General features: G+C 36.3%; 1 protein-coding gene across 2 annotated transcripts in view; it reads right to left on the bottom strand.

Annotated features, from left to right (window-relative positions):
• The window catches only part of akap6 (A kinase (PRKA) anchor protein 6), a 144,405-nt gene that overhangs the window by 69,379 nt on the left and 51,951 nt on the right, over positions 1–23,075 (bottom strand). For both annotated transcript variants that reach the window (XM_016545617.1, XM_016545623.1), the window contains exon 8: positions 22,335–22,507. In XM_016545617.1, coding sequence (XP_016401103.1) covers positions 22,335–22,507 — 173 coding nt within the window. The remainder of the gene's footprint in view (positions 1–22,334; positions 22,508–23,075) is intronic.

The raw sequence follows: 23,075 nt of genomic DNA, 5'->3' as shown, positions 1-23,075 counted from the left end.
TGTACATTTGGATTCAAATTGAATTATTTACACTTTAACACATTAATCAGATTTGATGTTTACAATTTTAGAAACATTTACTTTTTCCTTAAAAAGAAAAACAAAACAATCACCTTTTCAAAATGGAAAAGGCAGCCGTTTCTTGGAATGACCCATCTAACAGATTGAGCATCATAGATTACACATGCTCACAAATATGACTATAATCACAATATGCCAATCCTCTCTGCAAATGCAGCTCTCAACTGAAAGCAGATGAGAAGAAAACTGAGCATTTGGTTTGACTACTTCAGTGCGACCTGTTTCAAAAATCCCCTAACTTCAATTCCTCGCTGCTTTTCAACAAAGCGAGACGGCATGCATCAACCGGCTTAGATGAAGATATTTTGAAAACTGAGCCAAGCGCTTCGGGCAGGTGTTACATGAGAATCCATTAATATAGGTAATTAACATTAGCCACCATTTTAATTAACATGCAAACTAATTAGGAAATAATTAAGTAACATAAAAAAAATCGGATCTTCATTTGAAATCGGAAGGAGACGGTATCGCGGCTACCTTGACGTGGTTTCTTTTGAGGTTTGGGGAGCAGAAATGAGCTGGGGTTTTTTTTCTTTTTTTTGTGAGAGTTCGAGATGAAAGCAGGTTGTTTGTCAAAGTGGATTGTGGTCAAATGAAACTATAAACCGCCAGCAGATCAGACTGTTATCTAGAGGATAGATTGAGCTCTACTGGCCACTCAGAGCTGAACAGACTGAAGTCAAACACTGTGTCAGTGTATTAAAGCACAAAGACACATCAGCCGTCAGAGCCACTGCCTGCAGGCCTGCATGTGTGTGAGAGAGACAGCAGAGCAGAGCAGAGCAGCTCTATCTCCACTGAGATACACTTCCGTCAAAAGCCTCATGTTTTAGCAAGAACTAATCCAAGTTTACAGAAAAAGGGGTTAATTATACCTCCTCGATTTACCCAAGTATGACATGTTCCCGGATCATCAATCTTTGTTCATTATCAACAAATCAAAGCTGTGTAATTATGGAGGTAAATGGTACGAGTTTGAGTTAGGAAGACACCAAAATTAACACTCAGCAAGCACCGTGTTCACTGCAAGTTACTTTCCAGTTAGCTGGAAACTGTTTTCTGGAATTGCAGCAAAATGCATCATCAAACAGTCACACATGTTAACACGTTAACTGTCATATTGGTGGAAAATGTACCATAAAGCATTTTATAGATGTTTTTAATTTTATAGTCTAAACTCTAGAACGTGAAAATAAGTAATTATTTTATTATTAAGAGGCATTACACACACAAACACACACATATGTTTTTGTTCCAGATGGTGAAGGAAGGACTGCTGAGAGACTATTGTTCCTCCGGCCCCAGAGAACTGGGTCTGAAATAAACTCCATCACACAAATCCCAGCGCCGCCTCCACACGCTAAAAGCTTCTGCCTCCAAACATATACACACACACACACACACACACACAGTGACAGATTCACACTCCTTTAAAGCTACAGCTCGACAGACATACAACATGCTACAGTTCAGTGTTTACTTTACATCTCTGACTTGCAGAAATAAAAGTGCTCTATCGGCCGATTGCGCCCCAAACGATAACAAACGAGAATTGTTAGCTTATCAAGTGATTTTCAACAAAAACGTTTCCTGGCATCCACATTTCAGAGGTTAAATTATGCTATATGCTAACACATTTTTTCTGCAAGTCTTTAACTATTTAACTACTTTAAGTCTTTACCAGAGAGGACTGTTTATTAGCATCATGGAATGTAGGAACTTTCTCCCATGTTTATCACTGCATACTATCAACTATGCACATCTTCCTAAATGTGATGCCGTTTGTGTGATATACATGGAAATGTCTGATTTTCTAAGAGAGAATTACACGTTACTCAAATAATACTATCATAAAATTTACTGTAGTAACCACAAAGTCTTCCAAACTACCAAAGATTCTATCTATCCATATACAGATATTTATACAGATATTTACAAGTATTATATTGACATAAAATATGAATAGTTGTTTGTATTTTTGTATATGTGTGCATATAATTAAATTCTATGACTTTACATTATTAGTATTATATTGACATAAAACATATTTGTTTATATATTATAAATTATATCATAGGTATGTGTATGTATAATAATTACTAATATGTATATAATAATTATTAATTAATATTAATTCATTAAAGTAATAATTACTACTAATAATAATTTTTAATAATATTATTTTATTTACTATTTAACCCCTGTAATATATATATATATATATATATATATATATTACATACATACATACACACACACACACACACACACACACCTATACACACACCACAGACATGTCCACCATGCACCAGTAAACCCAGCATGCTCTACTAACCCCGATCTTCATTGTTTTTCATGTGGGTGGAACAGAAGGTACAAGTCAAGCGGCGTGCCGACGGACAGAGAGGGGTTAATACAGCGAGGAGAATCTGAGGTTGAGCTCTGGCAGCTGCTAAACGGCTCTGACACCTCACCAGCCTTCTCATTCCAACCAGTAAGCCACCTTCAAAGTTGCTGTCAGGTAAATGACCTTGTATTTCATTAACTGATAATTAAATGGATTTATTCCACTAACGGTTTTAATTAAAATGCTAGAAATATTGATTACCTCTATCATCTCTTCTCCCCCCAGATGAAAAAAGGTTGGAGAACTGTTTATTTAGAGAGGGGAGAGAATTAAATTAGATTGAATCTCTCAGAGACTTAAATAAGGCTTCTTACTTTTTCTGCTGGCCAAGCAGAAAAAAACAGCCTTCACTTTTTTGATGTTTGATGTAATTATTTTGAAATCCATTTTTGCTTACCTTAATTTTTAATTAAAATATCATTTCAAAATATAATTAAATCTTCCAGTTTAATAGGAAGGGCAGAGCGTCTATCAAATATTGAAGGCTGCCAGTGAGCGTTGAGATATTCGTCCCGCTGCGCTCGCGCGAGGTAAAGAGAGCGTAGTTACAAACGCCAGTCGTATGAAATGAGTTCTAGTTCATCCGGAGCGATGGGGCGGAACCGTGCTATTGTTCTAATGCATATTGGCTGTTGTCCCGAAGCCTCTGTCATCAGAGCTCAAAGATATTGCAGATACCGCTGCTACAGGGTCCCCTCGGCTGCTGATGGACAAACTAATTACGCATGAAATCAAATATGATTTGTTGAAGAGGTTCATAAAAAAAACACACACACACACACAATCTTTATAACGGTGCCCTGACACCTCAAGTCCTTAGCTGTGTCTGCTAATGCAGCACAAGGACGCCAGGACTTATCAAATCATCAGGACAAATGAGAGTTTTGACATTTGGACAAAAATTATTTGACATGATCTATGATTTCAAAGGATGCAAGGAATAATTTGCCTAAAAATTATGTTGTTCCAAACCTGTATGACTTATTATTTTTCTTTAATAATATTCATGCTTGAATACTTGGTTATTTTAGTATCATTGAGATACAATGTTTTATTAATATATTCAATTACTTGTTTTTTTTTTATATCTTCTGTTTTCATTATAATTTTAAAGTTTTAGTAATTTTGTGTGTTTTTGTCACTTTTATTTTTGTTTTAATATGTCTTTATAGTTTTCATTAATTTTTATTTCAGTTTTAGTTTTAGTTATTTAGTGCATCAAGACAAACTGAATAAAAATGAGAAAATTAGCTTAAATAAAATGTTTAATTATATATATATATATATATGTGTGTGTGTGTATATATATACATTTATTTCAAGTAATTTATAAAATATTTAGTAATTTAATATTTAGCAAACCAGAATACAAAGCTATATATATGTGTGTGTGTGTGTGTGTGTGTGTGTGTGTGTGTCTCACCAGGTTTAGCATCACTGACATTCAGTCACAAGACACACTATAACCAAATACATCAGAAACATAAAAGATGTTGCATGAACTTATTTTATGGTGCTTTTCGTCCTTTTTTGAAACTTGTCAAGATGACAAACAGACAGGTCATTTTTCTGAATCTGTGTTTTTGTTCCACAGAAAGAAGGAAAGAAAGAAGTCATATAAATTTGAAACAACATAACCGTGAGTTAACCAATGACAAAATCCCAGATTGGGCCATCTGAGTTTTCATTTTCTCAAAGGCAAAGCAGGATACCCAGGGCTCGGTTTACACCTATCGCCATTTCTAGCCACTGGGGGACCATAGGCAGGCTAGGGGAACTCATATTAATGTTAAAAAACCTCATAAAGTGAAATTTTCATGCCATGGGACCTTTAATATTTCTATTGTTTTAACAAAGAATCAAATTAGCTTTCTGACCATAACGCTCCTAAAATACGAAAACAATAAAGTTAGATCAGTCATGCTCACTTATTTACTTCATGGGTAGCATGAAAATGTTAAAGTGTTGGGGGGAAATTAGCAGTAATCAATGTTTTGGGTAATTCGGAACAATTAAGTGCAATTTAAAGTCAACCGTGTGATAGATAGAAAGTGTTTTTGTCGAAGAGAAAGTGTGGCTGATAAGTAGCATTTTAAGATTCAAGGTGGCTGCCGTACGCATAAACAGATGTAGAAAGCTGACAACAGAGGAAAAGAGGAAAGAAAGAGACTGTAAAAGAGTCACAAAAGACAGGAAAGTGACTGAGGAACCAGACAACTAGTGAGACTGACATGAATGGCGATGGATTGGAGTGCCAAACCTTGGATAACCTACTACAAAGCATGGAATATTTTGTATTTTGTCCTGAATTTGTATATTAATACTCCATTTCCTTTGTGAAGAACAAAAACATCACTATTATTTCATCAAAAAATAATCGCAGCTCTGCATAACTCACTGACTGCATACTATTTCTCACACAATTGAAAAAAAAAAAATAAGCATACACTATGCACTGAGCTAGTAATCCAATTCAAACAAATTAAAGTAAGAAAAAAATAAAAAATAATTATATACAGGTGCATCTCAATAAATTAGAATGTCGTGGAAAAGTTCATTTATTTCAGTAATTCAACTCAAATTGTGAAACTCGTGTATTAAATAAATTCAATGCACACAGACTGAAGTAGTTTAAGTCTTTGGTTCTTTTAATTGTGATGATTTTGGCTCACATTTAACAAAAACCCACCAATTCACTATCTCAACAAATTAGAATACTTCATAAGACCAATAAAAAAAACATTTTTAGTGAATTGTTGGCCTTCTGGAAAGTATGTTCATTTACTGTACATGTACTCAATACTTGGTAGGGGCTCCTTTTGCTTTAATTACTGCCTCAATTCGGCGTGGCATGGAGGTGATCAGTTTGTGGCACTGCTGATGTGGTATGGAAGCCCAGGTTTCTTTGACAGTGGCCTTCAGCTCATCTGCATTTTTTGGTCTCTTGTTTCTCATTTTCCTCTTGACAATACACCATAGACTCTCTATGCGGTTCAGGTCTGGTGAGTTTGCTGGGCAGTCAAGCACAGTTGAATTACTGAAATATATGAACTTTTCCACGACATTCTAATTTATTGAGATGCACCTGTATTACTGTATTTGGGTCAGTACGTTTTGTAGTTAAAATTTAATACCTTTATTCAGCAAGAAAGCTCATTTAAAATTGATGACGGTAAAGAAATTTATAATGATACAAAATATTAATAATTAATAACTTTCTATTCAACAAAAAATCCTGAAAAAAAATGTCACGACTTTCACAAAAATATTAAGCAGCACAACTGTTTTCACTATTGATAATAATAAATAGGGATGCACCGATACTTATCGGTATCGGGCCTGATACTGAGCTCCTGTACTCGTACTCGTACTCGTTAAAATGCCCCGATACCAAACGCCGATACCACACAGCATGTGATAAGTGCCATATTCAGACAAAGAAACACCGACAACAGACAGCAGTATGGAGTTATTAGAGATTAAAGATGTCTACGAAGTATATGTATGCAATGAATATAAAACATTCAGTATTAATGCCTGTATAGCTGATTTGCGCCAGCTGGTAAGCAAATCACGCTGAGTGGATTGAGAGCGCAGATGCGCGAGCTTGTCGAGTCAATATCCCTTTCTCACAGACATCACTGGAAAGTTTGTAGTTGTCAAAAAGAATTAAGTAAAACAATGCACAAGTTACTTAATGGTAGGGAGGGAGGGAGAGAGAGAGAGAGAGTGCGCACTTCTGTTGTGTGATCTTTATTGATGTTCGCTCGTATATATATATATAAGTTCCTGCAAAAACCTGCAATCAAAAGCCCAGAAATGAGCTCACAGTCTCCCAGCACCCTGACTCACTCCGCAGGAGATTTCTCTATATCACGCTGTCACATTTGATATGTGCTTATCAGCCCAGCTAGTGTACGTTCAACCTGCCGGGCAGAGCAATTACAAAATCATCTGTCTGATTGGAAAGGGGAGACAGGAAGTACACTAGCGTACATAAGAATCACTATGCTTAAGATTGCAGATTCAAACAAACCCCTGATGCTTAGTATTGATATTGATTCCTGATCACATGTGGACGGAGTTTGATTCTGAAATGCACAATTTCTTGCTCCACTTTTATACAGACATATAGTCTTCACCCAACTATCACTATCAATAAAAAGGAAAAAAACTGAAATTAAAAATGAAAAACATACTAATATTCAAACCTGCTCCTAGTGATTCACTGCCCTATCACACCTTATCGGCTGTGTACTGAACTACAGAGGGAGAAACTTGGAACGCTCGGCTCTGGAAGATCACAGAATTCCAACGCACATCAGCAACAGAATTCCCAGGGGACGGCCTGCACCGCAGCACGGCTTAACATAAAGGTACGGAGCAGCTCTGATGCACAGGCCTTCACCAAGCCCTTCCCGGTGTTTACTTACATTTATGTCTAAGGACACTATCGCACAGAGTTACAATATCACAGCTGGAGCATAAATCAAAAGTAATCCTGCAGACAAGTCTCTCTGTGTTAGGAGAAAGCCCAGCATTTGTAACTGCTACAATGCAGTAATGGATTTCATCTGGTTCGGAAAAGAAAGAGGAAACAACGGAATAGGATCCGACTTGGAAATGATAAGCGCGCATTTCTGATGAGTGAAAATGTCCCAGTTATTATCTGTGAGGCAGTTTTATATAAACAAATAAAATGTGATGCATTCAACACTTGGGCTTGTAAACGCCGGACCTTTTGTCATTGTTACTCTGGATTGTTTTGCACAATTTTGAGCATCATTTAAAAAACTTTTGTAAACAAAAGACGATCTGAGGTAACACAAAAGTGAACTTTCATTTTCTAGCAGTCAGTGCGTTCCCGTCTCTCGCTTTGTTCATCACATCCAACACGACAATACAACAATTAGTGTCCTGTTTCATTTCAAATATAAATATGATGCAGAAAACAAATTTATGATATTCTAGATACAGCACATGCCCACAAAAAGACTTCACAAACTGTATTTGCTCAAGGTCAGTATGCAAAGTATGCAATGATTTTCACGCAAGCATGCAAAACTGTATCCCACAGTGCAATGCATTTGCATTTCCATGTGTCACAAATAAGTGACAGCAAATGATTTTGAACTATTTTCTCTTTCATGATTTAACATAATGGGACTACCAAAAGACAAAATTATTTAAAAAAATAAATGCATTTAAAAAAATAAATAAAAATGCAAAATAATGATTGGAAATGGCAACTACATGGCCAGGCAGAATTAAAAACGCAGCAAAGTGAGGTCAAAGTCAAAGGAAATAAAATTTACATTTTGTGTTAATTCAGAACAATTTTTACAATAAAAAAGTGTTTTATAATTCTAAAGTGATGCTCAAAATTGTGCAAAACAATCAAAAGTAATAATAAGACAACATTTTTTTGGGATTTTAAGCCTTAATGGAAACTCAAACCCTCTAAAATGTGCATTTGCACTTTCATACTTGAAACTTTAAGCATGCAGTACAAGCATAAACACACGCTTTTCAATCAATCTGTCAGTCTTAAACTCATGGGCCGCTTCGAGCCAAGGCCGCATGACACCTGCGGTACACATCAGGAGGAAACAGTTTGTTTCAGTCCGAATGTGACACTTTTGACCTGTAGTCAAAGATGATGAAGATTTATATGTGTCCCAGTTTGCGACTTCACATTTGTCAATGGCTTTCAGCACAAAAAAAAAAGTTTTTGTGCTGAAACAATCTCAACAGAAGCTATACAGCAAAAAAATCCCATTTTAATCAGAATCATTGTCTCCAGTAGAAAATCAAAACATTATTAAAACAAGATGAATTCAATAAGAAGCAAAGCAGTATAAAATATAAAAGAACTAGAGAAAAAAAACTATGTTCTTAGTACTTCTTCAGCTCAGATTTGGTTTGTTTAGGCTCTTTAGAGTGACGCCAAGATCATTTCTGATCTAAAAAGGAGTGCAAATGGTTCTTGATAAAAAGAAGGTTCTTTGCTGAACCTAAGAACCACTGAAGAACCTTTATTTTTAAAAGTCTAGTATCAGCACCAATCCTGATTCTGGATAATATAACATTTTACAAGTCTGAGCATCTGTCACCGCCTGTCGTAAAAGCTGAGGGGAATCATTATGGCTCATCAATGCATCCAAATGCACAGAACAAAGCGCTTGTAGCAGTCTGCTACAACTATAAAATATACATACAAATACCAAAGTAAAGCTCATGCATTTTATGTCTCCTTTCTTTTATCCCCATCGCTGGAATATATTTCATGAGCGAGGCTTCCTGCCTGCACCTCATCTTCCTGTTTTCCTTCTCATGCATGTCTGCGAGCTCGCATACCTTCAGTGCTTTGGCCAGATTTCAGGAGAAAGAGATCCAGAGGGCAGACATTAGAATTTTATATCACTTCAAGACAGGGGAGGGAGAGAGTGGAGAACATGAAGTTCTTCTGACAGTCATCGAGGACTCTGAGAAAATGATGGGATGTGTTTTTGTGCGTCTCACCTGAGAGGCATGCTCAAATGTGCGCTCGTGATAAGGTAATTCTGCCACAACGTATTTCAGCGCATGGCCGACAGGTTTATGTTTACCAGATCGGCCATAAGCATTACTGATTGAGACAATGAAAAAGGCAAAACATGTCAGATAAAAACAGGGTTTCGAATGCATCAGTGAGAAATTAAAAAAAATCAAATATTAAAGTCACCAAATCTCTGTGGGGTGATCTTAGAAAAATATGTCCAGCTCACAAGTTAGATTTTGAATAAAGAAAATGAAGCTTATTTTACTTTTATTTTGGGGTGAAAATGGACCTAGATAACATATTTTGCATAAATATTTCACTCATATTTTAATACCATTTCAGCCCTAAATAAAAAAAATCACTAAAAATACTAAAAATAATGAAATAAAAATAAATATTATTTGGCACATGTAAATATTTAGGATCATTTTCACTTCAAAATCAAAAGAATAAATAAAATCATTTTTTGATGAGGAAATAAGGCTTATATTTTTCTTTTTAGTTTGGAATTAAAAAAATAGAAAAATATAGAAGATATAAACAATTAAGTTATGCATTAAAATTGCTTATATTTAAGACCATACTTTTATTTAGGACTATGTTCATCCAAAAACAAAAGAAAATAAATTAGATTTTGCATAAAGAAAACAAAGCTTATTTTTTCCACTTTTTATGTAATACACTAAATATTACATTTTACATAAAAATTATACATATATTTTAAAACCTTGTTCACGTCGAAAGAAAAAAATTGTGTAATAAAAATAAACATCATTTTTCATAAAGAAAATGACAAATATTTAGGACCCAAAATCAAAAGAAAAAAATAACAAATTATATTTTGCTTAAAGAAAATGAGGCTTATATTTTTCTATTGGCTTTGGCCTGAAATGGTCTTAAATATAAAAATAATATTTTGCAAAAAAAATAAAAATAAAAAGTATTTTCATCTCAAAATTGAAAGAAAATATATTGTATTTTGTGTAAAGAATACAACCATCACTTTCCTTATGCAAATCAGAATTTCTTCTGTCTTTCGGTTTCAGGATGAAACGTGTCCTGGACATGTTCTTGACTCTTCTGGTCTTGTGAGATTCACCCTTTTCAAATTACGAAAATCAAATCCAACTTGTTTTCTGCAGATCTGCAGGAAGCGGCAGACGTTGGGTTAGTGGTGGAGTTGGTTTATTCACATTTGTATCATTTTCAGTTGCTAATCCAGTATGCACTCTGCTCCACTGACTACAGTGTGTCTATAGCATTTCCAATATTAATAATACAGAGAGTGTGTTGATGCCTCTCAGATGCCTATCCGTCCTACTGAAGGCTTGTTAAATATTCATTGACAATTATTCCACAGTGACTGAAGGCTAAGTGCTCGCTTCTGAGAGAGAGAGAGAGAGAGAACTGAGAATAAAGAGCCATGCAATTATTAATGTCCATTTTTCCAACATGTTCCTCAGTCGATGTCTGCAGATCCAAATCAAGCTCATTTTAGACACAGCGAGACTCTCAGTCCCATAGAGATCTGACTGTGAGCATTTAACAAAATGAAAAACGAGTAGAAATCTGTACAAAGTGACAAATGAATTATTACAGTATATTCTGATAATTAGTAATTAGTAATTCTAAGTATTAAACATCACCAAGTAGCCTGTCCTGCACCATTTGTTGCACAGAAATGAATAATGTACGATTTTCACCAGGTGAATGATAAAATAGTCTCTATGATGTTCCAAGTACATTCTTAAAAATAAAGGTTCTTTATTGGCATTGATGGTTCCATGAAGAACATTTAACATCCATAGAACTGTTCTATTGCACAAATGGTTCTTTAAAGTGGAAAAAGGTTCTTTAGATTATTAAAATGTTCTTAAAGGTTCTAAAACCTAACCAAAAGGGGTTCTATAAAAAATTATTATAATTTTAATGATAAAAGACCGTTAAAATGCTACCTTAAAATCCTGTTAATTGGTCCTTTCTCTTTACGGTGAAAATTTGTAATAGATCTACTGTAATTTTGCAGTATAATACTGTTATATTTAACTTTTTGGAAGTGGAGAAAAAGAACAAGTCATCTGAAAATGTAAACTGACATTCCCAGAATTCCCTGCGTGACACTTCACTTTTTTTTAATCACTGTGATATGTACATTTTATGTTACATCTAATGTTGTTAAATTAATGTTTATTGCATTATTTTAGTGTCACATCTGTTACCATGTGTGACCGCAATACACAAAACCAACATATGTGCATATGTGCAGGGTCAGAAAGCTCTCGGATTTCATCAAAAATATCTTAATTTGTGTTCCGAAGATAAACGAAGGTCTTACGGGTTTGGAATTAATGACAGAATTTTCATTTTTGGGTGAACTAACTCTTTAAGGTACATAACAGATGTTAGTAGTTCCATAGGTTGATATATTAATATGATTTCAATTTATGATATACGGCTTTTTGCTGTAAATTTAGGTTAAATCTGTAAAACCTAAAATGTTGCTACCGTATTTTTTACAGTAAAGTTCTGGCAACCACAGCTGCTGTTTTTTGACCTCAAATTTTCTCATCACTGAGAAATCCCCCTTTTGGAACCTTTATTTTTTTTAGAGTGTATGGAAGGAAAAATGCATTTCAAAAGCCACATCAAAATATCATAGCACGTTTATCAGATCAGTCTTAATCCGATTCTGATTGACAGAGTTGCCTAAACATCGAGAGTCGTGCGGTCCAGACTGCACAGGAAATGACAGCGGGTACCATCCCTCTGCACTGTGCCTTCTTCAGAAAAAGCTCTCTGATTCCATTAATTATAGCCTAAAGTGATCCTTGTTGCTTCATTTTGCAAGCAAGTTGGGTAATCTTTGATCCGATTGCCAAGTGCGGAATGCAGAATACAAATGAAAAAATAATACAATCTGGTTTATATTCCAGACTTTCTCAGGCACGATATATAGCCAAAGGACAAGGGATGAAAAAAGAAAACAAATTAAGTCACACTAGAGGAGTGTTTCAGCATGGGCACGAGGTTTACGATTTCATACATGTCTAAGGCTGATTGGAAAAACCTCAAGTCTCCATGCATCCTTCATAAAAATAGAAATTACAAGATTCCAGTGCATCTACCAATGAACTCTGAAATTAGGACAGCAGTAAAAAGACACAGGAAAAGATGGACGCAGAAGACAAACCGCAACAAAGGCAGTTATGAGGTGCACATTTCACACAGCCACTTATTCAAGTCATGCTACCAATATTCATTGCAAAACACGTTGCTCGTACATCTCATTTGGAAGAAAAAATTAATATGAATTAAACCTTGTCTGCATATTAATTCATATCATTTGTGTGATTAAATATTTGAAACTGTCTGCAAAAACCAGGCGCTATTAATTTTTTCATAAAACATTCATTTCAATTGTCAAAGTGCCGCTGGCAAAAGAAAGAGAGAAAAAAAACACTTAAAGAAGTATGTCAATTTTAAGTCACTTTATGAATTACAGCTCGAATGCTTTTGCATGCTAATATAAGCAGAGAGACCTGGAATAAATGACTACCTATTTGGGTCCTTGATTATTTTTCATTTCTCACGTAGAACTTGATAAACATTTTTTTTTTCTGAAGGGGTTGGATGAATATCAAGTATTACAAAATTAACAGAAGTTCTGTTAAACAAGCTCTCACGAGTCTAAGATGGATTTGCAAATATGTTTCACAGTTTCATTTTTTTATTATATTAGTGGTATTTGCTAAAGCAACCTTCACTAGAACTATTGCTCATACTTAGGCTTAGTGATTTATTTATTTATTTTTAAAGATGTCTCTTATAATAAAATAAATATTGTTAATTATTTTAGGTGACATACAAAAATTACGCACGAGCATGCAACTTCATTCTTTCTTTTTTTTATATTATAGGATAAACCATAATATTATTTGGCATAAAGAAAATGACGTGTAAATATTTAGGTTAATTGTCACCCCAAAATCAGAAGCAGCATTTAGATGATATTTTACATAAAGAAATGAGGCTTATGTTTTTATTTTGGGATGAAAATAGTCCTAAAAAGTAATTACTTTAAAAAATAAATAAATACAAATCTTACTGACCTCAAAGTTTTGAACAGTAATTTTTCAATGCACCGTATTTTCTTTCGAAAATATTATATTATTATATATATTACATTATATTATATAAAAACATAATTAATATTTTAATTATTTTAGGTGACATTTAAAATTTGTTATGCATCTTACAACTACACAACTTCATTCTTTTAAAATTATAGAATGAACCATAAATACTTCAGGAACTACTAAGACGAAAAACGAAACAAGACTTCTAGACCCAAACTTCCCTTACACCCTAAAAATCTCAATTTACAGCATGTCAAACTCATAACTCTGTCACACTGCGGCTAAATATACATCAAACCTTAAGAAGTCCAATTTAAATTCCCGGTTTCTAAACTAGCGTCACATTTGGAGTGAACCCTACATTTAAAGTCTGCTCTTATAACACGGAGGTGTCCGGGCCGCTCTCCTCCAAAACTTCGGCAGCCACCTCCTGTAATTTCATTTTCACCAGCAATAACCCCAGGTCAATTTTTAAGCATGGTGACTTTGATATACTTAAGACTGCTCCATATGCATGGCTGGGTGGCGTAGAGTGGCATGGCTTCTTTTAACATATGCCAGCGAACAGAACCCAGGCCCTCCCTCGCCTCCTCCTCCTCAGCGTGCCACGCTCAGTGCAGAGCAAAGGGTGAAATAACTGCCCAGGGGCAGACAAGCTGTCTCTAAGGAGTCTCCGATAAGAGTCCTGCCTGCCTTATACATATATACATATGACAGTAGAGGAATATGCCACAGACAGCTGGCAGGGACTACACTCTGCCCGGCCGCTGCGAGAGGGACGCAGATACTGCAAACTCTCCGGGCCATGGAGGAGGTCCCCAACAAGTCGATAAACCGGTAAAGGGGATGTGTGTGGATATTCTGACCCAAAAAAATATGAGAAAATGTTAGAGCAGCGCAGCTCGGTTGTTAACCCCAGGGCGACTTTTACAAGCTTAGTTACAGGACTAGACTGGCTAGTGAGAAATAACATGGTCTAATCAGGGGCAGGGACTTTCAGGCTGTTTTCACACTTGGTTCGTTTAAGGTGTCTGAGAGAGCTTCGCAAGACTCCAAATGAACTCGAACCCCTTTAAAGTAAACCGAATTTAGATCAGCTCAAGAGTCTACCAATTCAGTCTGCTTCAAATGTGCATTGTGAACACAAAGCATGCCAGATGAGGAGCGTACTATTAAAACTATTCAAAAATACACACAGACTCTCAAAGATCTTCTTTCAGTTTTAAGTGAAAATGAGGGCTTGGGGGTTTAAACGCCTTTCAATTCTTCAAAGTGAATTATAAATGTTCTCTAATAAATTAGTTTACTTAAAAAAAAAATTTAAAAAAAAGTTAAAGCTAAAAAAAAGTTTTTCGGGCCGCTCTCCTCCAAAACTTCGGCAGCCACCTCCTGTAATTTCATTTTCACCAGCAATAACCCCGGGTCACTTTTTAAGCATGGTGACTTTGATATACCTAAGACTGCTCCATATGCATTGCTGGGTGGCGTAGTGTGGCATGGCTGCTTTTAACACATGCCAGCGAACAGAACCCAGGCCCTCCCTCGCCTCCTCCTCCTCAGCGTGCCACGCTCAGTGCAGAGCAAAGGGTGAAATAACTGCCCAGGGGCAGACAAGCTGTCTCTAAGGAGTCTCCGATAAGAGTCCTGCCTGCCTTATACATATATACATATGACAGTAGAGGAATATGCCACAGACAGCTGGCAGGGACTACACTCTGCCCGGCCGCTGCGAGAGGGACGCAGATACTGCAAACTCTCCGGGCCATGGAGGAGGTCCCCAACAAGTCGATAAACCGGTAAAGGGGATGTGTGTGGATATTCTGACCCAAAAAAATATGAGAAAATGTTAGAGCAGCGCAGCTCGGTTGTTAACCCCAGGGCGACTTTTACAAGCTTAGTTACAGGACTAGACTGGCTAGTGAGAAATAACATGGTCTAATCAGGGGCAGGGACTTTCAGGCTGTTTTCACACTTGGTTCGTTTAAGGTGTCTGAGAGAGCTTCGCAAGACTCCAAATGAACTCGAACCCCTTTAAAGTAAACCGAATTTAGATCAGCTCAAGAGTCTACCAATTCAGTCTGCTTCAAATGTGCATTGTGAACACAAAGCATGCCAGCTGAGGAGCGTACTATTAAAACTATTCAAAAATACACACAGACTCTCAAAGATCTTCTTTCAGTTTTAAGTGAAAATGAGGGCTTGGGGGTTTAAACGCCTTTCAATTCTTCAAAGTGAATTATAAATGTTCTCTAAAAAATTAGTTTTCTTAAAAAAAAAAAAAAAAAAAAAGTTAAAGCTAAAAAAAAGTTTTTATTTTAAATTTATATTAAATATATAAAATATTTGAAAATAGAAATAAAATAATAAAAATAAAAGTGGATTAACAGCTGGTCACAAGTAAAACAGGTTAAAGTCCACTTTTATGAACTAAGAGAGTGCAAATGCAAAGTCTTACAAAAAACTAAAAAGTAAAACTGAAAATAAAACATTCACAACAGTGTTAATTTCGGTGACGAATAATTTTCGTCATAATTTTCGTCAATTAAATTTTTTTCACCGACGACAACGAGACGATAACGAACTAAAACTCTTTTTGAATGACAAAAACTATGACGTAAATCTATTGACATTTTCGTCAACGAATAAAAACGAGACGAAAATGTTAGGGAGGGACGATTTGGGAAGAGAACATGCACTGTAACTAAACCCATTAGATTTTAGCCGACTAAATTTACTGCAGAGTTAGTCTACTAAAATCTTATGATATTTAGTAGACTAAAACTAGACAAAAACTAAAAACAATTCAGATGACTAAAATACGACTAAAACGAAATGGCATTTTAGTCAAAAGACTATGACTAAAACTAAATCAAAATTTGCTGTCAAAATTAACACTGATTCACAATATGTAAAATAAAAATAAAATAAAATAAAAGTGGGTTGACAAGTATCACAAGTAAAATAGATTAATAAGTCCCTGGCCAAATGTTCTTTTCACACTTTTTAGTCCATATAAAAGTGTCACAGTGTTTGGTTGTGGTGCCCTGGACTGGTCACTTGAGGGCGCTCTTAGCTAACATACACTTGCTGCACGTCGCATAAAACGTTCAAAAATGTTCATATGTGGGAGTAAGAGAAGAACAGACATATGGATAAATCTGACGACGCAAGAGAGATCTCAATTCGGTCCGGTTTTCTGAGCGCAGACGCACTGAAGCACAGACACAGAAAGCGCGTCTCACAGCGCGCGAGTACTCTCTCGCTTCGCATGAACGGAGAATTACACACAAAATGATGTCGAATTGTCCGTTTTGACGAGTATTCACGTAAACACAGTTAAGTCAACGTAAACAGTACGTAAACAGTAGGAAGAACGTGTATCAGTACATTGCATCCATTGCAGTTGTGCATTCGGTTTTAAAGGGATAGCAGCTTAATTTAGTTGCTATTGTCCGAGTCACTGATGTTAATCAAGCAACAAAAGAAATCTATAGTGTCGAACGCAGCACTAAGATCAAGTAAAACTAGCAATGAGATACAGCCTTGGTCTGACGCAAGAAGCAAGTCATTTGTAATTTTAACAAGTGCAGTTTCTGTCACAGTGTTTGGTTGTGGTGCCCTGGACTGGTCACTTGAGGGCGCTCTTCTGGTCTATGTTGTTTGTGTTAAACTCCATTTCCCATAGTCCCCTGCTCATTAATCCTGCTCTGATCTGTAACACCTGTTCATCATTTACTCATTATCCCAGCTATATATATCATGCTTTCTCTGTCTGTCATTTGCGTCTTGATTGTATTGTCTTCTCAGTTTGTGTTATCTGTGGTCATGTTTTGGATTACCTTTTGCCACGTTTTTGTTCTGTTTTGTTATGTTGTTACTTTCAAATAAACTGCACTTGGAACTTACCTTGTTTTCTCCTGGCAATCCGTGACAAAAAGGGTCTAATTTTGTTTTTATAGTTGACTCAAATATAAAAAAATACCATAAAAACACAGCTTAAATGTTCTAGAACAGTTAGATGTGCACTACAATGGAAGAAAAACATACCATTTCACACTGTTATTTAACAACAAGACCATCACTGCTTTTATTTACATTCACAATCCCACTGCTCTTTGACAGTCTGTTTAATCGAAATAACCGAATGCCGAATGTCTATACTGGTAAAGCAGGGTTTAGTGCTCACATATTTCATTCCCAAATAAGAACGAGTCAGAAGTAATAGTTAGGCTGCGAATGTACAGAATCCCTTTCTATAGGCGGATAAATCTCCCTAAGAAAAGAACGAATGCGTGTCACAGCCTGACATGGGATCAGAAAATTCCCACAGCGGATGTGACAGCACAAATGAACTCTTCACCGCACACACCTGGTCAACACATATCAAATATTACCCCTGAATCCCTGCACATATGTAGGACATATGAAGTCCGCCTGCCGTCTATCTTCTCCTCGTGGCTTGTGACATTTAGCCGATTTACACAAAAAGTCACGTGTACCTCACTGAGGTATACGCTGGTGCAGATATAAAAGAACATCTCTTTGTCTAGCAGGCAGATTTGAGCGTGACAATTTTCTCGTCTAAGAACCATGTTATTGAGAGTGGATTGTTGGTGCTTCATGCTGTTAATGATTGCCTCTCTCCCGCCTTTTGTCTGTGATGTTCCCCCTACAGTTTAATTAGAGGCGAATAACTAAACTAGACAGGATTCCCTCAGGATTGCCATTTGACCAGCATCCAGCCATGTTAAAACTTTACGGTCTTGAGAAAATAATTCAGACGGCACAATGCGACGGCAAGACGTGGGTGCGAGCATATGTTTGCAGCTATAATAACAAACCGTTATGGCTGTCGAGAGAGACGTGGCCTGCTTTGTACACACCTTAATGGCATTCTAGGGACAGACTTAGTGTCTGGGCGAGGCGGTATATATTACTCCTCTGACGGCGCGCATTGCTCATTTGTGAGCCGTTTTTTAACCAAAGCAAATTAATGACCGCAAACGACACCTGTTGTGGAGAAGCATTAGGAATTAATAGCAAAGAGGGGGGGCTTGTCATTGAAAAGAGCGCCTTGACAGCAGTTTCCAAATATTGTTTAGTCAGTGAAACGCGGGTCTGAAAGTGATATGAATTCCCTGAACCTCCATTAAGATGAATCTATGGGCCATGTGGTGACCTGAGACAGGCTCTTTAAAGCGTTTGTTTGAGTACTTGACCTGCATCAAAGCACACTGTACCCTTCAGTAAAGTTAAAGAGAGAAACTTTAACATCTAATGCGATTATAATTTGTTAGTATAGGAAAAGAACATGCAGATTTATAAATGTAAACTTTAGTTATTTTATTTAAATAATAAATATAAAAAAAAACATTTATTATTTATTTATTTTTGAATTGGGATGAATTTTAAAGCTGATACTTTGTTTATTAAAAGGTAACAGAGCACAAAGCTTATTGCGATTATTGGAGGGCAAGTGTGCTACAAATAATATGAAGTTCACACATTAACAGAACACAGTATATGGAATAAAGATCTTGATAACAAGTAGCCATATTAGTATCGATTATAAACCAGAATTGTTAACAATATTGTTAATGTCCACAATAATAAATAATCCACAATTAGGTTGAAACAGTTGTGCTGCTTAATATTTTTGTGGTAACAGTGATGCATTTCAGGATTTTGTGATGAATAGAACATCTAAAAAAACAGCACTTATTTGAAATACAATTTTTTGTAACATTACAAACGTCTTTACTCTCACTTCTGATCAATTTAATGCATCCTTGCGTAAAAGCATTTATTTCTTTAAAAAAAAAAATCTTACTGACCCCAAACAAGCGGTAGTGTATGCAAAAATTCCATTAGACAGTATCAAATAAACTGCATGGTAGCCATGTTAAAATCAACACCAGTAACTCCTGCATCACACATTCGGTGTGAAACAGGCTCGAGGTACCACATAGACCCCTATTCACAACCTCTGCCCTCGACTCAGAGGATCCACCCTGATTCAGACAGAGAGAGATTTGTGGCTCCTTGTGTGCCCTTCCCACAATCCTCTGGCCTGTCTCTAATTAGGCGATGCATCCGATCATCATTAACAGCTCTCAGATAATGAATCACTCACCCCTCTCTCTCTTAATTTGCTGTAACCAACCGGCTAATGGCTGTCAACGCTGACTGATCACACTGATTGTGGTGATTTCTAATTGCAACAAAACAATTTAAAAGCACTCCGATTATTTGTCGGTGCCCACAAACTGGAAATAAGTAGGACTTTGTTCACATTAGTTATGTTCAGAATACCATACCAGTGTTTCCCACAGACTTACACTCTATGTGTGGCGGCACGTCCCCCGGAGGGAAATATAGGCTATATATAAAACAGCAAACAGGCTTATTGAAAATGCACATTCATTCTCTGCCAGCAGGAGGCACTTTAGGAGCGGCAGAAATAGCGGTTTCCCCGGTAACAGCAGTACACAAAGCAGCACTGTGCTCATAAACGCTGCTTTATCAGGCATTATAGGACAGATTAAATGAAAATGACATCAAAACTTTTCTAAAGACAATCAGTTCCCTTCAAAGATACATTCATATAAAAACACCTGCGCCGCGTTTTGACTTTGAAACGTGCTGAGCTCATGCTTATTCAACGAAGTCAAAGCATTTTGGAAAATCTATTTGTGGCAGTCAGTGTTGATGTTGTGGCGGGCCACCACAAATAAATCAATGTATGGGAAACACTGCATACCACCTACTGTTTTTGAAAGAAAGTAGTATGTGGTATGCAAGTGTTCTGTATGCACAGAATGAACTGCTACATAGGGCTGCACAATTAATCAAATTTCTAATCGTGATTACAATTATGGATGCCACAATTACATAATCGATCAAAAGTCCACTTATGTTATTCTGAGTGCTTGTGTTTTTATTTCATTCTACAGGTTATCTTAGGGTTTTTCCATTGTTTTAATTTATATAATATCATGCATATTTTTTACTTTTTTTATTATTTAAAGAAGAAACCAATCCAATGTACAGTTGACATTTGAGGCTTAATACTATAGAAAAGCAATAAAAGTTTTTCAGTTAGAGTGTTTTCAGCTTGTTTATTTTCATATAAATATATAGCATGCAGCTTCAAACAATGGTATAAACATCATTCAATGTAAATTGTGACAATCGTAATTAATAATCGCAATTACAATTTCAAGGTAATAATCGACAATTATGATTTTTGTCATAATCGTGCAGCCCTACTGCTACATTTGCCAAAATGCGCAATAGAAAACTACTGTATCTCACAATGTAATGGACTCAACTTGACCTTCCATTTCCAACATGACCAATGAACAAGAAATATAAGCCACAATTTTTAACTTACTTTACTCAAAATGTGACATTTGCACACAAAATTACATTAAAAATGCCACTAGTATTCATTTCTGTGATGTTAACTTTTCACTACAACACTGACATAGTGAGCTCATGTGAAAATTTTGCATGCTACTTTGTTAAATGTCACAAACGGTATTATTTTTTCTATTTTTCAGTTTAAAAAGTAGGTACTGTACAGTACATATCTTTCTGTAGTATGTAGCATTATGTATACCGTTCACTATATACAGAAAATGGTAAGTGAAATATTAAATTTAAACAAAAATTTCCAAAGTATTTGAATACTTTATAACATGACCTAACTACGTCAAGTTTAATTTAACAAGTGCCATTCGGTTGTCATCTTTAGAAATAAAATTAATATTAGTACATAAATAAATTAAGCACAATTTTTGTATTTTTTTTTTTTTTTTGTGAAGATGACTACTAGCCTTTTTGAAACTTTCCTTTATATTGCTTTTTTAAAGATTTGTTGGTAACAATAAAGTTACAATAACTTAACATTAGTTAACTTCTTTAGTTAAAATGAACTACAAATGAGAAATACTTCTAAAGCATTTATTAATCTTAATTATTGTTAATTTCAACATTTACCAACACATTATTCAAATCAAAATTTGTTACAATGAACAGCTGTATTTTTATTAGCTAATGTTAACAAAGATTAATAAAGATACACATTAAAAAAATAAGATTACGATAAAAAATACAGATAATACACAAATTCATTACTCATTAACAGTTAATGTTAATTAATGCATTAACTAGCGTTACCTAATAGGACCTCATTATAAAGTGTTACCATTTTTCACATTTTAGATTTTTACAAAAGCATCACACACTCTGCAGTACACTAGTATACTATTTTAAACACTGCTATAGATTATTTTGTGTATTTAACCCAATTTTGCTGGTTCATACTGCACATTTTGGTAAATGCAGTTCATCTGGGTATTTTATGCATATTACATACTGCTAAAATAGTAAGAGTAGTATGTTAGTATGCTATTTCAAACATAACAACAGACTGTTTGAGAAGCTAAAGGAGAAGGGGAAAAGACTGAAGAGAGACAGCAAGAGAGAAAAATATTAGGCGACTGAGAGAGGCCCTAGCATTCCTGTTTTCTGCAGATGAAGCAGAAGAGATTACGGAGGAGAGGAGAAAGGGAGATTGCGCTCTGGCGATGCTGAGGCTCCCAGGGGAAATCCAGCTGAGATCCTGCTGTTCCTAAAGCTGCTGTTGTCGCACATGCCACGCAGAAACACAAACACGCCTCGCGGTTCCCGCCAGGGCCCGGCACACAAACACGCCACCTAATTGGAGTGCAATTACCCAATCACAATTGACAATTAAACAATGAGAAATTGGTCTCCCAAATAACTATGTCTGCAATTACACATTAAGTGCGAAGTATAAATTGAGTATAGCGCATTGCCTCCAAAGCATAATTGTATGTGTATTTGTGCGACCTATCAAACGTCTCATGCTCATTTATGGACAGAAAATTCTCATTCGCATCACGGCGACGGCGTGTCCCCTCCCCATTTCCTCCCTGAAAGGAATGTCTCACTGAAGAGCCTTTCCTGGAGCCGTTTTTTATGGAAATCTGCGGCGTTCCTCCGCCCTGTTTGTTTATTTTGCTGATCGAGCAGAGCATGGCCGTGGGCTACCAGAGAGGAACTGAGAGCCGCGGACAGATGGAACGATTCAGGCTGTGGATATGGGGTGCTAACGGGCTCAACGTGTCACGTTCGACTGTACCTTGGGGCTACCGTGATGACTGTGAGTTTCCCGCTCCTCCTCGTCCCTCTCGCTGGACAGGATGTGGGTTTTGATGGCGTCCAGCGTGCGCAGCATCCAGTTGTGCTGACGGCGGATCTGTCTTTGCAGCTCCTGCCACTGGTGAGATATCATGTGGAGCATGTCCCGCAGTCCTGTGTGCACACGAAAAAAACACGGTAACACTAACACACGGCATAAATGCAGCGACGTAGTGGTTCAAGTTCTGTAATCCAAAAACCTGAAAAAGAGGTGATTGTGAAATTAACCAAAGACCTGTTCCTGTAACAAAATGTACTACTTACTTCATTTAAGCATCCGCTAAATACAAATGAATCAAATCAAAGCGTAAATACACGTAGAAAACGTATCCTTGTGTCGCGGCTGACACAGAAGAGCGTATGCCGCTTGCGTTCAGTGGTTATTCTCCAAAATGGCGCTACAGTGATGCAGAGAGACACAGATGAGACGAATTGTTGAGTAAAGTCGTTATTTTTGTTTTCTTCGCGTACAAAAAGTATTCTCGTCGCTTCATAACGTTACGGTTGAACCACTGATGGCAGATGGACTATTCTGACGATGTCTTTCATGCTTTTCTGGACCTTGACAGTGTAATTTACTTGGCAGTCAATGGGACAGTCACAAGCCTCCCGGTTTTCATCCAAAATATCTTAAATTGTGTTCCCAAGACGAACGAAGCTTTTACAGGTTTGGAACGACATG

The sequence above is a fragment of the Sinocyclocheilus rhinocerous genome, unplaced genomic scaffold (assembly GCF_001515625.1).
Source record: "Sinocyclocheilus rhinocerous isolate Xijiao unplaced genomic scaffold, SAMN03320098_v1.1 scaffold853, whole genome shotgun sequence".
NCBI classification, from domain to species: Eukaryota; Metazoa; Chordata; class Actinopteri; order Cypriniformes; family Cyprinidae; genus Sinocyclocheilus; species Sinocyclocheilus rhinocerous.
This window is presented reverse-complemented; position numbering and strand designations above follow the sequence as displayed.